The sequence below is a fragment of the Mustela nigripes genome, chromosome 6 (genome assembly GCF_022355385.1).
Source record: "Mustela nigripes isolate SB6536 chromosome 6, MUSNIG.SB6536, whole genome shotgun sequence".
NCBI classification, from domain to species: domain Eukaryota; kingdom Metazoa; phylum Chordata; class Mammalia; order Carnivora; family Mustelidae; genus Mustela; species Mustela nigripes.
Window position 1 is genome coordinate 40,391,903 of NC_081562.1, and position 19,018 is coordinate 40,410,920.

A 19,018-nucleotide genomic window follows, 5' to 3' on the forward strand; every position below is an offset into this window, starting at 1 on the left:
GGCTCCAATCAACCTTCCTTTTCCAGAAAAATCCATTCAACTCACTGACTACCCTACGCATCTGCTGTTTATCCCGTTTTTATGGTTCCTTCAGTCTTGCAATTCCTTCCCTGTACTCCTCATTTTTGCATGCTTAAATCAATCTTTCAGAACCCAGCTCAAGTGCCACTATCTCTGATTCCAACAGCTAGCAGTAATTTGCCTTGTTTTGAAGTCTCAATGTATCCAATCTGGTTCACTGCTAGAGAGCTTTACACTTCCTGCTTCATTCTGTAGTGATCTTTAAGACCGTCTTTTGCCTACTGTATTATGGACGATGAAAGGAAAATGACATACGGACGTGTGCGTTTCACTCTATCCTTGATGCCTCCTGTGTAGTAGATACTTAGTAAGTAGTCATTAAAGGAAGGGAAAAAAATAAGTAAATGAATGTTCTGAAGAGAAGATATTTTATTCTTTAAATATTTCAAAGCTGTTTATATGTCAATTAAGCATCTCATTTATAGGACGAGGTTTCAGAATTTTCCCTGTTCCACTGCACATTTTTGTTAGCTGTTCTATTCTATTCAACCCATGTTGATGGTGCCACATTCAACAATTTTATTTGGTGTCTCCTGTGGGTTGGGTCTATCCTGGGCCTTATGCTACTAAATAAAAAAGACAACACTTGCACTCAACGAGCTTACATTATAGCTGGAAATGGCTGAAATCATACTTAATGATAAGTTATCAAAATAATAACAGATAATGAGAAACTCCGTGAATAAAGTATAAGAGGAAGGGCACCTGGGTGGCTCAGTGAGTTAAAGCCTCTGCCTTCAGCTCCGGTCATGGTCCCAGGGTCCTGGGATTGAGCCCTACATAGGGCTCTCTACTCAGCAGGGAGCCTGCTTTCCTGCACTCTCTCTGCCTGCCTCTCTGCCTAGTTGTGATCTCTTTCAAATAAATAAATAAAATATTTTAAAAATTTTCAAAAAATTATGAGAGGATGATGTCATATGATTTGGTGAGAGGCATACTGAATGTTTCTTTGAACCAGATGACTAGAGAGAGCTTCTGGGAAGAGGTAGCATGTAAACAGAGAGCTGATAAGAAGAAGTACCCTGCTTTGCTCTGGAAGAGAGTCATTATAGGTAGAGAGATTGCCCATGACTATGGCCCCTAAACATGATAGGTTAGTTTGTTGAGACACAGGATGAAGGGAGGGGCTCAGTGCACTACAGGGAGAATGGTATGACTATGGCTTGTGGGCTAGACAGGGGCCAGGTTAGTTGGGCAAGGTGTTTGGGTTTCATTTTTTTTTTTTTTAAGTATAATGGATATTCAATAGATTGTCTCATGGACTGGAATGATATATATGATTTATACTTCAGAAGGTGAGAGTCCCTGCTGTGTGAATGATATTACTGGAATAGAACAAAATGTAGGTAAGAACTGGTGATGACGGCCTGGACCAGGACAGGGAGGGTGGAAATCGAGATAAATACCTAGTTAAGGGTGATCATATAATAGTTGTCTGCCTCTGCTTGACTTATTGATATGAGGAAGTGGTGATGCAACATGGGGGCTTAAGTGGGTACAAGAAGAATCAATGAAACAAGATGGGATTGGGAGGGAGACAAACCATAAGTGACTCTTAATCTCCCAAAACAAACTGAGGGTTGCTGGGGGGGGGGGGTTTGGGAGAAGGGGGTGGGATTATGGACATTGGGGAGGGTATGTGCTTTGGTGAGTGCTGTGAAGTGTGTAAACCTGGTGATTCACAGACCTGTACCCCTGGGGATAAAAATATATGTTTATAAAAAATTAAAAATTAAAAATTAAAAAAAACAATACCTAGTTAAGGGTAAGTTTGGGGGAAAGAGCCAATAGGAGTAGCTGAAAAAGAGATGTACAGGGACAGAGTGGCTGAACTGCAGAACAAAATATGGATTCTTTCTAAATTTTCTTCCTTAGTCTCCCACACAAAAAACCATGCATCGCAACCTCTAGTTTCTGTAGTATCTCCGTTACTAGCGTTTGCCCAGTTCTTTTTAATTTGCCTACTATTTGTTCCATAAGGCTTGGATTGTAAAATTATAGAATGTCAAATTTGGATGATGCCACAACATTGACGAATTCTAACTCATGCTGTAAATCTTGTCTCTTGTCTTAACTCCTCTGGATACATTCGCTGACTCCGTCCTCATGTAAGACTTAGGAAAACCATTCTACACTATTTTTTGCATATACTTCCATAAGAGCAATGAGTTTTTGTTTTTATTATATTCTATAATTATCTCCCATAGACTGAGCTTCCTGAAGGCAGAGGCTTAAAAAATAAAAAAAGACCCTTCATAACTCTTATGCCATAGTATTGGCAGAATGAGTGATGAGTACATAAATGAAAAAGTATTTGGTGCTTTTCCTTTACCTAAACTATGGCAACCTGTCATTCTATCATTTCTTAAATTATCTCTGGTAGTTACCTTAATACTTACAAAGGTAGCGTATTCCATTCCAATAGGTTTAAATATTGGGAACTTTTAACATTAAATTAAAATATTCTTTCTCAAAATTTTCACCTTTGACTTCAGTTATCTCCACTCATTAAATGGATAAAGATATACTAAGTTCAAAATGACTTTTTTCACATTGTAGTGACAAATGAGTTACAAAACCTTAATATAGAACATCCTTGCATTATATAGGAAGTAGGACTAATATGAAATCCATCAACTTCCAGGACTCAACATTATATTTATAGAACTCTTGACATTCAATTTGTAAGAAAGAATATTATGAAGCATATATTAGAGTCCCAGAAGAAATAATTAATAACCTAGCCTGACCTCACTGGGCTGCGAAAAAGGGAAAAATACTACCATCAGCCATCTATATTCCCATTTTATAGAAGTTATTTAATTATCTCTAAATGTCAAAAATATGTATATTTAAACACATACATACCAATATAGGTATCCTAAATTTATATTACTTCCAACCAATTAAGCATTTCCCATCATAAATGAATTATTAGAAATTTTACAATCTATTATTCACATCTTGGCAGCCAGAATTTTTCTATAATAATACTTCATATTTCTATACACAGAGAAAGAACTGATGAGCAAAGAAGGGGCATACTAGAGGTCTACGTATAGTTGGGTTAACAGGCAAACCCTACTAGTCCTGTGACTTTAAGAGATGAGTCCTGTTCTGATTTGAAATCTCTGATTCTTCCCCTCTGTAGAAAGGAGATAACATTCTTTTCTCATGAGGTTATGATAAAGTTTAAATGAGAGAATGAACATAAATCTTGTAACATACAGACTTGACTACCTACTCAACAACATTATAAAGTAGTTAATTATTATTATTATCTTATCAAATAATTAGCAACTCCTAGAAAGTCTATCAGACATTTTGAAGGAAGAATTCTTAAATGGGCTTGGAGCAGGCAGAGTCCAAAGTACATCAGGGGGTCATATAATCCAAACTATGTGACTCTGTGATATAAATAGCTTTCACTGACAGTTAAAAAGCTTAACTGTTAAAAAAAAAAAAAAAAAAAAAAAAAGCTTAACTGTTAACTACTCTCCCTTGAGGAGATTTATATTATCATTTATAAAATTATTTTTAATTTATAGAAGACTCCCAGCAATTATTGCCTCCTATATAGACTATGATATGAAATTTTCTTATTAGATGGTTTTATTTCCAACTACCTTATATTATTCATAATGACACAACTAATTGCTGATATTTGTAAGTCATTCACTCTGAACCTGGCTCCGTGCTAAAGTCTTTACATGGGGTTGCCTTACTTAATCTTTAAAACACCTAAATAAGGTTTATATTCTTAACCACCACCCTTTATAGGGTTATAAACTGAAATTTGGGCAAGATTGTTCACCATGTGGCAGGTACTGTTCCTGTATAAATATTAATTCAATCTTCAAAATAGCTTTATGAGACAATGTCTATTATCATCCCCATTTTACAGATTAGGAATCGAGGCTCAGAATCTTTAAATATTTTGCCCAAAGTCACATGGCTAATAAATGACCAACAGAGGCAAACTGATTCTAACACAGGCAAACTGGCTCTTGGGGTCATCTTCTCAACAATGCAAGATGTTGTTTCTGAACAATGACAGAACCAACAGACTTCACAGCCTATATTCTTAGCTACTTGGCTGTTTTACCTCGGTTTTATAATCCTCATTTCAAAAAGGATAAATTCAGAGGTTGGACAACCTGGCAAGGACACGCAGCTGATCCACGGTTGAAACTGTAAGCTGTACTCCTTCCTCTTTTTATTTTATTTTTTGTTTTTTATTATTTTTTTTCTAAAGATTTTATTTATTTGACAGAGAGAGAGACAGTGAGAAAGGAAACACAAGTGGGGGAGTGGGAGGGGGAGAAGCAGGCTTCCCACTGAGCAGGGAGCTGGATGCTGGGCTCAATCCCAGGACCCTGGGTCATGACTGGAGGCAAAGGAAGATGCTTGATCACGGAGTCCCCCAGGTGCCCCTCCGCTGGATACTTTATGACAAAGAAACAAACAATGCTATTGCTACTTCCAGGAAGATGCTTGCCAACCTGGCAGGTACAGTCTTTCTGCTTAGATTTGCACTTTCCTGTGAAACTCATTTGTGGTGATTTGAAATGACTGATGCTTCTACAGAATATATTAGAGATGCATGAGTGGGCTGAGTATGGCATATTTAAAACTTTGTGATTTTTTTTTCTTACATATTTGGAATGTGAATTATGATTTGACATCTTAAATTTTCATTTGTCAGATAGGGACTCCGGACTTAGAAAGAGCTGACTCCCATATGATCCAAAGACAAAGGTTGTAAATGAATCGCTGCTACTAAAGGCAGAAAAGCAGACCTAAAAAAGAGCTGAAATGCAATAATTAGAAACTTGCTTTGCTGAGTACATGAAGCACCAGAAAAGCACCTACATTTTTCATTGAAGGAAAACAAATCCTTATAATTATTTTCTTTACTTAAAAAACCCATACATTTAACAAATTTAATATGCTTTTAAGCTATATAATATTGATGCTTATTTAATTATAGCAGGTCCTACTTCCTATTCAGAAAATTTCTTTCCTGTTGTCGAACTTCCAACCTGCGGAAAGGTCAGGTGTTATTCCTCCCTACGCATTTCCTCACTGAAAAGGCAGTGAATAAAAATGGAGATAAAGCAGCAACTGACATGTTTCTAATCAATGAAAACAAACCACACAATAGACAAAATGTGCTATTTTTATGAGTAGAATGAGTATTTTAAAATATAGCATATATTGACATATCTTAAATCTTATAAAATAAAGAATTATAATGCAAAAACTAATAAATTAAGCACTATTATAAGAATTATGTAGATGATTATTTGGGGCTAGGAACTTATGATTAGCTATAGGAAAGTAATATAAATTTTAAGCTGGAAGAGCAATGCCTTAAAAACAACATTTAACAAACACAGTGTACCAGAATATATAATAAACATATGCATGACACTGTTATTCTTCTCAGCTTTTTAGGTAGGTACTGTTACTCCTATTTGACAACTGTAGAAAATGGGATTAAGAGATATTAAGTAACTTGTTCAAAGTCACACAGCTGGTAAGTACCAGGGCAGGACCTTTAATCCACAGGTGTCTGATTCCAGAGCCTGCCCCTTTAACCATCATGACATATTTTTTCTCAAGGGTGAAAACAAAAATATCTGTGAACTCTATAAAACTGAGAATTACTTTAAAATACTAATAATAAAAGTAGCAGTAGAAGTCATAATGGTAATAGACACAGGAGAGAATCATGGCATCTGGATTTTCCTTCTTCTCTGAGAACAAGTAAGCTAACTTCTGAAGGCCTCAAGAGGAAGGCCTACAAAGAAGGAAGGAGAGGACAGAAGATAGGAAGAGGAGGAAGAATAGGACTAGAGCATACTAGATTTTTTTTCTTAAAACATTAAATCCTAGCCCTTTATCTTCAGACCAAAGTGTTCCAAAATGATAAAGTCAAACACAGCTCTAGTAACCTTCATTATGATGCGCAGAGTAGGAAGAGCTGTAGGAGTTCACAACCGTGGACGCACAGCGGCCATCTTACCTGTAAATGAACGGAGCCACCGTGGCGGTGTTGGGGTGGCTGTGTTGCTGCTGCTGAGGGAGTTGGACAGCACCGTTCCCCGTGGTCTGCCCACCACCTTGTGCCACCAGTGCAGCACAGGAGCCAGTGGGAGGGGCTTGACTGACTTCCCTTCCTTCCAAAGGAGCAGGGCAATTGGATGTGCTTGCTTTCTCAGTGGTCATGGGCTTGGGTAAGGACTGGGAAGGGCTTCCCTTGGTAGTCCTGAATTTTTCTGACTCTTTGCTCACTGCACTGCCAGGTGAAACGGTCTGCTTTGCTGTGGGCACCTTCGAGCCCGGTTTTGGAATGCCACTGGAAGAAGGGATTAAGCTTTCTTTCTTGGCTGCTGCCGTCTTGCTACCCTTTGGGATCAAGCTTGCAATTTTAGAAGTCTTTTTCGGAGCCGTCTCTGTCACCTGATCCTTCTCATCCTTGACCAGTTTTTCAGTGCAAACTTTATTTTTGTCCCTGTTCTTTTCTTCTTTTTCCTTTGGCTGTAGCAAAGACTTTTTATTGCTGAGATGTTTGCTTCCAGCTTTTGGAGGGGCTAATTTAGGGGACACTTTGGGGCTGCTGTTGGTTGAGCCACCGCTATTCAGACCACTGTTAAAACCTTCCGTCTCACCAGATTCAGAAAAGGCATCGTCATCCTTCCCCCCATCACTGGGCCCTGAACTGGGAGGCTGAGGGGGACGTAAAGCAGTCCGGGAATTGACCAGCTTGAATTTTTCAAGCATGGATTTCTGGCCCGAGGAGGCTGTTTTGACCCCTTCTGATACAGGGGGCTTCAGTCTGTCTGCCGGTGGTGTGGGGGAGGTGGCTGGGCTGGACTGCTTCACAGTCAGCATGGTGGAGGTGGCACTGTGCTTGACATTCATGGACTTGCTGCGCCAGGGCTTGCTGGAGCTCGGAGAAGGGATGGCAGACGCGGGGGGCTGCCCCGCTGTGCCAGGGGGTTGCATGTTACCATTTACACCTGAAGATGGCTGAGGTCCTTTGGAGGAATCTGGATGTGAAAACAAAATAATAAAGAACAGGTTAATGATATTTGATCATGTGTATCATACCCCTGAGTACTTCTAACCACAGACACAGTTAAGGATCTCTCCTGTGAGCTGAACACAGCCTGCTCCATGGCATCAGTCACGTTGGTGATATGGCTGTTTTCATATTGTACATCAAAAATTCAGGACCTGAGAGCCACTGATTTTGGAAAACAACTTTTGCTTTTTCCTTCCTAAAATTACTCTTACCTAGATGAACTTGGATTATAGATATCATAAATATTAGATAGATAGTCAGAGATATCTAAAGACAAAATGTTATCCTTCCTTTAAACAATTCTTTATATTTTTTCCAAATACTGCTGTACCTCAGAGCAATAAATTGATTCTGCATAGTCATATAAAATATGTTGTAAAATAATTATTAAGATAAAAAAAAATAAAATAAATGTTAAGAAATTATTTGACCTTATATAGAAACTACCTTCTTGTTATCTGATTGAATTAGGACTTAGCTCTTAGTTAATATTGTTAACTTTGATTTTTATAAAAAAATTGAAATTTAGGCTTATATGGGTCAGATATAATACATATATGTTGTTGTACATATTATATATATGTTATGTATTTATATAAAATATACATTTATATCTAGATATATTTATATTATATATGCATCATATTATATATTATATATATATTATACAAATCCATATAACAACCCTACAAGGTAGGTATTGATATTTTATCCCTATTTTAGAAATAAAAAACGAAGGAAAGAAAAACTGCAGAACTTGTTCAAGGTCACCAAGCCTGGATTTGAACACAAGTTAGAGCTGGTGCTCTTAACCAGCATACCTGTAGCCTCCTGAAGTGATCTGAACAAACTTGAAATACTAGTGAAAACTCAAGCTACTTTTGTGGGGCTATGGAAATAAGGCCTTTTTCTACAAGAACTTTATAATGCATGTGTTTACTTACTTTTTGCTCAGAAATCTCATTATGGTATGAACTGTTCTATGACTTTGGTTCTAACACTGATTGATGCCTGATTACAAGTCTCATTTTTAAGTATAAAAAACTAAATCAAAGAGGGATTTTATAACATGGGATAGAATAGAAAGAACTGAGCTTGGAGTTTAAAGACCTCAGTATAAATGTTAATTCGCATTGGGGAGCAATAGAATTCTGGTCATTTACCTTAAACTTCATCTGTTGTAAATGCCCCCTTCTTTCATCTTTTTTTTTTTTTTTTTTTTTTGGAAACATGAAATGATCAATGACAAAATTAGATATCTAGGTAACAGAGGCGTCATTTAGCACTGTTTACAGAATAGATATTGGTAAATAGATGCAGAGCTATTTTTTTTAAGATTTCATTTATTTATTTCACAGAGGTCACAAGTAGGCAGAGAGGCAGCCAGAGAAAGAGAGAGAGAGAGAGAGAGAGAGAGAGGAGGAAGCAGGCTCCCCGCAGAGCAGAGAGCCTGATGTGGGGTTCGATCCCAGAACCCTAGGATCATGACCTGAGCTGAAGGCAAAGGCTTTAAGCCACTGGGCCACCCAGATGCCTGCAGAGCTATTTTTGATGAAATGTTCAATGGAAATATTTTATAAATAATATCCTCTCCATAATATTCAGGAATTAGAGCCAATTTAATTTCATTAAATATTCACAACGATATACTACAATGTTATTATTTTTAAATGTTTTCTTCAAAATGCATGAAAAATTATAGGTAATCAAACCAATCAGTACCAAGTACTACTCTTAACAATTTTTCAGAAAAGGAAATTAAGGGGCTCCTGGGTGGCTCAGTGGGTTAAAGCCTCTGCCTTTGTCTCAGGTCATGATCCCAGGATCCTGGAATCGAGCCCCACATTGGGCTCAAGCCCCACATTGGGCTCTCTGCTCAGCAGGGAGCCGGCTTCCCTTCCTCTCTCTCTGCCTGCCTCTCTGCCTACTTGTGATCTCTGTCTGTCAAATAAATAAATAAAATATTTAAAAAAAAAAGGAAAGGAAATTAATACACAAAAAGAGAAAATAAAGAAATTAGAGACACACAAAGAGGTTAAATTATTAGTTGAATATTTGTGTGAGTTAAACTTTTTTAAACTAAGTGAGCCTAAAATGACATAAGATTTGTGAACTTTATGTTAACAAGAATGGACAAATGCATTTTATATTCAATAATTTATTCTGCCAAATTTTTATTTAAATTCCAGTAGTTAACATACAGTAAAATATTAGTTTCAGGTGTAGGATTTAGTGATTTATCACTTAAATACAACACCCAATGCTCATCCCAAGAGCCCTCCTTAATATTTGTTTTAAAAACTGGTATACTAGAGATTATAGATGATGGTGGAGGAGTACCCAATGAAATATCATTAGGTTTCAGGAGATAGGCTAGATAGTAATCAGTCCAATCTGACACCTACAAACTCAACAAGAGATAGAAGAGAAGAAGAGCAGCAATCCTAGGAACAGAAAATCGACCACTTTCTCGCGGTTTGAAAGGTAGGACAGGCGGAAAAGTGAATCTGAAGCAATGGGAAGATAATCCGTGGGGGGAGGGGCCGGCTCGGGACAAGCAGTGGAGCAATGGAGCACAAAATCAGAACTTTGACAAGTCTGCTCCACTGAGGGATGTTGCTCCAGAGGCTAAGCAAGGGTGGGGCCCTAGTGGGGACAGTCTTGTCTCAGGACCTGTGGGGTCACAGAAAGACCGGGGATGTCTGAGTGTGGCAGAGTTACCAGGTATCAGAGCAGGGAAGCCAGCTACAAAGATGGAGCCAAAGAGTGAGATCTCAACTCAGTGTTAAACCATTATCCAAGGCACACTTGGACCTCTGCTCTTCAAGTAGGGATCCCACAAGTGGAAAATGCAGAGAGATCCCCTTCATCCTCATCAGGGAGGACCAGCACAGGAGCGTGTGAAAGGAATCTGCTGGATTTGGAGAATCTAAATGTAGCTGTGCGCCACAGAGAGAAACGCTTGGTCACAGGCAGGGTGAGCACAGAGCACAGCCAGAGACCAGGGAGATGGGAGGAACTGATTGCTTTACTCTGAGGGTGCAAAGAGGAGTGGGTCCCCCAGCTCTCAGCTCCTCTGGGCCAGAGATTAGGAAGACGCCATCTTCATTCCTGTCCTCCAGAGCTTTAATGAAAAAGTTCAGGGGAGAAAAGCTCTGAGAGAAAACCAGAACAGATAACTTAGCCTGGCCCCTGGAAAGGGTGGTGCAATTCCGCCACAGGAAAAGACACTTGAGAATCACTGCAACAGGCCCCTCCCCGAGAAGATCAGCAAGAACATGCAGCCAAGACCAAGTTGACTGATAGACAAGAACTGTGGAACTCTAGAGCTAGGGGAAAGCAATGAATAGAATTCATGGCCTTTTTCCCATGATCCTTCAGTCTTGCAAAGTTAAATAATTTTATTTTTTTCTTATTCTACTTTTTAAAACTTTTCTTATTTCCTCTTTCAATTTTTTTTAAGATTTTATTTATTTATTTGACAGACAGAGATCACAAGTAGGCAGAGAGGCAGGCAAAGAGAGAGGAGGAAGCAGGCTCCCTGCTGAGCAGAGAGCCTGATGTGGGGCTCGATCCCAGGACCCTGGGATCATGACCTGGGCCGAAGGCAGAGGCTTTAACCCACTGAGCCACCTAGGCACCCCTCCTCTTTTAATTTTTAAAACTATTTTAATAATACCTTTTTAAAAAAAAATAAGATCCTTTTAAAATATTCATTTTTATAGTTCTATTTTATCCCTTCTTTTTTTCTTCTTTTTCCAACCAACTTATCTTATTGATTCCTTTTTTAGAATCTTTGTTTAATTATCATCTTCACAATCATATTCCATCCCTTCATTGTGTTTACCCTTCTTTATATATATACATATAAATTTTTCTTTCTTTAAAATTTTGGAAGTTAGTTTCTTCTAAGAGACCAGAATACACCCAAAATCAAGTGGGTGGCTCTATTCTACTAAACAGCCTAATACATATGTGTGTGTGTGTGTGTGTGTGTCTCTACACACACACACACATATAATTTTTTATTTTTTATTTTTCTTTTTCCCCTCTTTCTTCTCCTCCTGGTTTAGTGTATCTTTTGATTTGGTTACCATATATTTTTCTGGGATCTTTCCCACCATTTCAGTATTTTATTCCCTTTTTCATATATTCTTCTCTGAATAAAATAATAAGGCAGAAAAACACAACCCAAAAAAAACAGAACAAGAGTCAGAACCAATGGCTAGAGACCTAATCAATATGGACATATGTACTATGTCAGAACTAGAGTCCAGAATGATGATTCTCAAGGGGGTAGCTGGGATCAAAAAAGACATGGAACATATTAGAGAAATACTGTCTGGAGAAATAAAAGCCCTTTCTGGAGAAATAAAAGAACTAAAATCCAGCCAAGCTAAAATCAAAAAAAGCTATTAATGAGATGCAATAAAAAATGAGGCTCTTACTGCTAAGACAAATAAGGCAGAAGAGAGAATTAGTGATATAGAAGCACAAATGATGGAGAATAAAGAAGCTGAGCAAAAGAAAGAAAAACAACTACTGGGCCACAAGGGGAGAATTTGAGAGATAAATGATATCATAAGATGAAACAATATTAGAATAATTGGGATTCCAGAAGAAGAAGAAAGAGAGAGGGGGGCAGAATGTATATATCAAAGAAACACATTGATAATTATAGTAGAGAATTTCCCTAATATGGCCAAGGAAACAAGCATCAAAATCCAGGAGGCATAGAGAATTGTCCTCAAAATCAATAAAAAGAGGTCCAACCCCATCATCTAATAGTAAAACTTACAAGTCTTAGTGACAAAGAGAAAATCCTGAAAGCAGCTCAGGACAAGAAGTCTCTAACATAAAATGGTAGAAATATTAGATTGGCAGCAGACTTAACCACAGAGACCTGGCAGGCCAGAAAGAACTGGCATGATATATTAAGAGGACTAAATGAGACAAATATGCAGCCAAGAATACTATATCCAGCTAGGCTATCATTAAAAATAGAAGGAGAGATAAAAAGCTTCCAGGATTAACAAAAATTAAAAGAATTTGCAAACACCAAAACAGTCCTACAGAAAATATTTTACAGGGTCCTCAAAGCAAAGAGAAAGTCTAAAAGTAGTAGACCAGAAAGGAACAGAGGCAATCTACAGTAACAGTCACTTTACAGGCAATATGATGGCACTAAATTCATATCTTTCAATAGTTACCCTGAATGTAAATGGGCTAAATGCCCCATTCAAAGGACACAGGGTATCAGAATGGAAAAACAAAAAACCAAAAAAACAAAAACAAGATCCATCGATATGTTGTCTACAAGAAAGTCATTTTATTTTATTTTTTTTAAAGATTTTATTTATTTATTTGACAGAGAGAGATCACAAGTAGGCAGAGAGGCAGGCAGAGAGAGAGGAGGAAGCAGGCTCCCTGCTGAGCAGAGAGCCGGATGCGGGACTCGATTCCAGGACCCTGAGATCATGACCTGAGCCGAAGGCAGCAGCTTAACCCACTGAGCCACCCAGGTACCCAAGAAAGTCATTTTAGATCCAAAGACACCTCCAGATTGAAAGTGAGGAGGTTTAAAATAATTTACCATGCTAATGAACATCAAAAGAAAGATGAGGTGGCAATCCTTATATCAGATACATTAGATTTTAAGTCAAAGACTATAATAAGAGAGGAGGAAGGACACTATATCATACTCAAAGTGTCTGTCCAACAAGAAGATCTAACAATTTTAGATATCTATCCCCATAACATGGAAGCAGATAAGTATATAAACCAATTAACAACAAAATCAAAGAAACACATTGATAATTATACAGTAATAGTAGGGGACCCACCTCACTGAAATGGACAGATCATCCAAGCAAAAGATCAACAAGGAAATATAGGTCTTAAATGACACACTGGACCATATGGACATCACAGATATATTCAGAACATTCCATGCCAAAGCAACAGAATACACATTCTTCTTTAGTGCATATGGAACATTCTCCAGAATAGATCCCATCCTGGGTCATAGATCAGGTCTCAACTTGTACCAAAAGATTAGGATCATTCCCTGCATATTTTCAGACCACAATGCTCTGAAGCTAGAGTTCAATTACAAGAGGAAAGTTGGAAAGAACTTAAATGCATGGAAGCTAAACAGCATCCTACTAAAGAATGAATGCATCAAACAGGAAATTAAAGAATTGAAAAAATTCATGAAAATGAAAAACAACTGTTCAAAATCTTTGGGACACAGCAAAGGCGGCCCTGAGAGGAAACTATATAGCGATAAAAGCCTTTCTCAAGAAATAAGAAAGTTCTCAAGTACACAACCTAACACTACACCTAAAGGAGCTGGAGAAAGAACAGCAAAGAAAGCCTAAACCCAGCAGGAGAAGAGAAATCATAAAGATCAGAGCAGAAATCAATAAAATAGAAACCAAAAGAACAGTAGGAAAAAAAAAAAACAACAACAAATCTAGGAGCTGGTTCTTTAAAAGAATTAATAAGATTGATAAGCCCTGGCCAAACTTATCAAAAAAAAAAAAAGAGAGAAAGGGACCAAATAAATAAAATTATGAATGAAAGAGGAGAGAACATGACCAAAACTAAAGAAATACAAACAATTATAAGAACATATTATGAGCAACTATACACCAGCATATTTGACAATACAGAAGAAATGGATGCATTCCTAGAAACCTATAAACTACCAAAACTGAACCAAGAAGAAACAGAAAACCTGAACAGACCCATGACCAGTAAGGAGATGGAAGCAGTCATCAAAAATCTCCAAATAAAAAAGACCCCAGGGCCAGACAGCTTCCCAGGGGAATTCTACCAAACATTCAAAGAAGAATTAATACCTATTCTCCTGAAATTATTCCAAAAAATACAAATGGAAGGAAAACTTCCAAACTCATTTTATGAGGCCAGCATTACCTTGATCCCCAAACCAGATAAAGATCCCATCAAATAGAAAAATTACAGAATAATATCCTTGATGAACACAGATGTGAAAATTCTCACCCAAATACTATCCAGTAGGATCCCATAGTACACTAAAAGGATTATTCACCACAGCCAAGTGGAATTTCTTCCTGAGCTGCAAGGTTGGTTCAACATCCACAAATAAATCAATGTGATACAATATATTAATAAAAGCAAGAACAAGAACCATACAATACTCTCAATAGATGCTGAAAAAGCATTTGACAAAGTACAGCATCCTTTCTTCAACAAAACTCTTCACATTGTAGGGATAGAGGGCACATACCTCAACATCATCAAAGCCATCTATGAAAAGCATGTGAAGAATATCATTCTCAATGGGGAAAAACAGAGAGCTTTTAAGCTAAGGTCAGGAACATGGCAGGGAGGTCCATTATCACCACTGCTATTCAACATAGTACTAGAAGTCCTAGCCACAGCAATCAGAAAACAAAAAGAAATTAAAGGCATCCGAATTAGCAAAGGAGTTAAACTATCACTCTTTGCAGATGATAGGATACTTTATGTGGGAAAATCCAAAAGACTGCACTCCAAAACTGCTAAAACTCATACAGAAATTCAGTAAAGTATCAGGATATAAAACCAATGCACAGAAATCACCTGCATTTTTATACACCAACAACAAGACAGAAGAAATAGAAATTAAGAAGTCGATTCCATTTACAATTGCATCCAAAACCATAAGATACCTAGTATTAAACCTAACCAAAGAGGCAAAGAATCTGTACTCAGAAAACTATAAAGTACTCATGAAGGAAACGGAGGAAGACACAAAGAAATGGAAAAGCATTCCATGCTCATGGATTGAAAGAACAAATATTGTGAAAATGTCTATGCTACCTAAAACAATCTACACATTTAACATGATCCCTATCAAAATAGCATCAATGTTTTTTTCAATGAAATGGAACAAATAATCCTAAAATTTGTATGGAACCAGAAATGACCCCAAGTAGTCAGAGAAATGAGAAAATTAAGCCAAAGTTGATGGCATCACAATTCCAGATTTCAAGCTCTATTACAAAGCTGTCATCATTAAGACAGTATGATACCGGCACAAAAACAGACACACAGATCAATGGAACAGAGTAGAGAGCCCAGAAATAGACACTCAACTCTATGGTCAACTAATCTTCGACAAAGCAGGAATGAATGTCCAATGGAAAAAAGACAGTCTCTTCAACAAATGGTGTTGGGAAAATTGGACAGCCACATGCAGAACAATGAACCTGGACCATTTCTTTATACCACATACAAAAATAGACACAAAATGGATAAAAGACCTCAATGTGAGACAGGAATCTATCAAAATCCTTGAGGGGAATACAGGCAGCAACCTCTTCGACCTCATCTGAAGCAACTTCTCCCTATAAACATCCCCAAAGACAACGGAAGCAAGGGCAAAAATGAACTATTGGGACTTCATCAAGATCAGAAGCTCTTGCACAGCAAAGGAAACAGTCAACAAAAGCAAAAGACAACTGACAGAATTTGGAGAAGATATTTGCAAATGACATCACAGATAAAGGGCTAGTTACCAAAATCTATAAAGAACTTATCAAACTCAACACCCAAAGAACAAGTAATCCAATTCAGAAATGTGCAGAGGGGGGCACCTGGGTGGCTCAGTGGGTTAAGCCTCTGCCTTAGGCTCAGGTGATGATCTCAGGGTCCTGGGATCAAGCCCCACATCAGGCTCTCTGCTCAGCAGCAAGCCTGCTTCTTCCTCTCTCCATGTCTGCCTCTCTGCCTACTTGTGATCTCTCTCTCTGTCAAATAAATAAATAAAATCTTTAAAAAAAATTGATTCTTCTTCTACCCACTTAAGCCCCCATGTTGCATCACCACTTCCTCATATCAGGGAGATCATATGATAGTTGTCTTTCTCCGCTTGACTTATTTCACTAAGCATGATACGCTCTAGTTCCATCCATGTTGTCGCAAATGGCAAGATTTCATGAAACAAGATGGAATTGGGAGGGAGACAAACCATAAGTGACTCTTAATCTCACAAAACAAACTGAGGGTTGCTGGGAGGAGGGGGGTTGGGAGAAGGGGGTGGGATTATGGACATTGGGGAGGGTATGTGCTTTGGTGAGTGCTGTGAAGTGTGCAAACCTGGTGATTCACAGACCTGTACCCCTGGGGATAAAAATATATGTTTATAAAAAATTAAAAATTAAAAAAAAATTGAAAAAGAAAGAAAGAAATGGGTGAGGATATTAATACACATTTCTGCAAAGAAGACATCCAGATGGCCAATAGACACATGAAAAAGTGTTCCACATCACCCTGCATCAAGGAAATACAAATCAAAACCACAATGAGATACCACCTCACACCAGCAAGAATGGCTAAAATTGACAAGTCAGGAAACAACAGCTGTTGGCAAGGATGCAGAGGAAGAAGAACCCTCCTATACTGTTGGTGGGAATGAAAGCTGGTGTAGCCACTCTGGAAAAGAGCACGGAGGTTCCCCAAAAAGTTGAAAATAGAGCTACAATATGACTCAGCTATCACACTACTGGGTATTTACCCTAAAGATACAAATGTAGTGATCCGAAGGGGCATGTACACTCGAATGTTTATAGCAGCAACATCCACAATAGCCAAAATATGGAAAGAACCTAGATGTCCATCAACAGATGAATGGATAAAGAAGATGTGGTATATATACACAATGGAATACTATGCAGCCATCAAAAGAAATGAAATCTTGCCAGTTGCAACAACGTGGATGGAAGTAGAGGGTATTGTGTTGAACAAAATAAGTGAATCAGAGAAAGACATTTATCTGATATGACATATCTGATATGTCTTCCATATAATATATGGAAGATATAAAGACATATCTCTCTGATATGAGGAATTTGAGAGGCAGGGCAGGAGGTCTGAGGGGAAGGGAAGGAAAAAATGAAAGAGGATGAAATCAGGAGGGAGAGAAACTGTAAGAGACTCTTAATCTCACAAATAAACTGAGGGTTGCTGGTGGGTGGAAGGGTAGGGAGAGAGTGGTTGCATTATGGACATTGGGAGGGTAAGTGCTATGGTAAGTGCTGAGAAGTGTGTAAGCCTGACAATTCACAGACCTGCCCCTGCAGCAAATTATATATTATATGTTAATAAAAATAATTTTTACAAAAATTGTAATTCTAATACTCCTTGCTTTTCTACAATTCCATATTTCAACTGGCAAAAGTTAGTATAAGACTGTACATACATACTCTACATGAAAATGTAATAGTTTACTGAAAAGTCAAAATGCTTACATGGTATATGCAAAGTGTACAACCTATGATGATAAATTGATTTTTTCAGTATTCATGTTAATTCTGTAATTGTGTCCTTTTCTAGAATATTTGTAGAAATCCATTAGTTTTGTACATAAACATTAAAGTGTTCTGGAAAACAGTTCAAAACAAATCCAACAAGCTTCAAAGTACCCAATGTCTCAAATACATTCACTCTCTATTAATGGATTTTAATCTTTTACTTCAATTTCTTTTAAATATGGGTACTTCAATCTCTTTTAAATACAGGTAATTCTAAATTTTTTTCACTTACACATTAAGATCCCTTCCAGAAACTGGTAACATTTCATCATAATTTGAATCATTCGCAGTAGCAGAATGAACACACTGACTACCTGCAGTTAGAAATGCCTACCAGGGGCCCCTGGGTCATGATTCCAGGGTCCTGGGATCAAGCCCCACATCGGGTTCTCTGCTCAGCAGGGAGCCTGCTTCCTCCTCTCTCTCTCTCTCTGCCTGCCTCTCTGCCTAATTGTGATCTCTGTCAAATAAATAAATAAAATCTTAAAAAAAAAAAAAGAAATGCCTACCAAATATGTCTTCAGAATATTTCACATTTATTGGTAAGGTCTGAACTTTGACCTCACTTGCTTCGGAAAAAACAGCAACAACCACCACCACCAAAAACCAAAAAAGAAACCAAAAGCATTATCCCTACCCCCATTTCTGATCATCCCAGTATCAAGTTCAGATTCAGTGGCTCCTTTGCATTTTTCCATAGCTTATTATTTCCTCTCCTATAACCATTATAACTCTGGTAAAATTGCCTGTTTTGTACTATACTGTAGGTTCCATTAAAGCAAAGACCATGCCTATTATGATTGTGCACAGACTGTTTGACATTCTACGTGTTCAACTTAATAGAGGTTCTCAAAGTTTACTGTGCATGTAAGTGATATGAGGGCCCATGGACTACACACCACATTGTGATTCAGCAGATCTGCTGTGGGCCCTGAGATTCTGCATTTCTAACAAGCTCCAGAGGAAGAGGATGCTGCCGGTCACAAACCAGGTTTCGAATAACAAAGGTTGAATGGACTCAGAAATCCTGGCAATTGCTGACAGTATCGACTCTCAAGAATGTTTCTTATGACAGTACCCAATGGGGCTGAATTTCTAAATGTTCCCTAGCTGTGCAGCATGAATATTCTTTGCCCTGTGAACTTTCAGAGCCTCATCCAGTTCTGAATTCACTGGATGCCTGACAGTTTGTGGCAAGAGGCTCTTCAAACAAAAGAAGCCCATCAGGTTTTCCTGATGGCTACCTATTTAGTGTGGAGCTTCTGTGTATCCGCAACTGCAACTCGGTTAAGAAGTCAGGAGACTCTTATCTCTGTGGGCCTGGGAGCTCTCATGGGAATGAGAAAAAGGTGGAAGAGAATGTGGCAGGAGGCTTCTGAAGTGTATAGCCATCAGCTAGATAGACTGCCACAACAGTTCAATTGCAGAAGAGGAATTTCAACACCACTACTCTCAGAAATGAGTCAGGAGAGACTCAACATTATGACATCCACATCCAAACCACAGC

The 19,018-nt window shown here is 38.0% G+C and overlaps 1 protein-coding gene across 1 annotated transcript in view; it reads right to left on the reverse strand.

Moving 5' to 3' along the window:
• The window catches only part of NAV3 (neuron navigator 3), a 371,014-nt gene that overhangs the window by 194,233 nt on the left and 157,763 nt on the right, over positions 1-19,018 (reverse strand). The window contains exon 8 of the mRNA XM_059402414.1: positions 6,110-7,136. Within this exon, the coding sequence (XP_059258397.1) occupies positions 6,110-7,136 (1,027 nt within the window). The remainder of the gene's footprint in view (positions 1-6,109; positions 7,137-19,018) is intronic.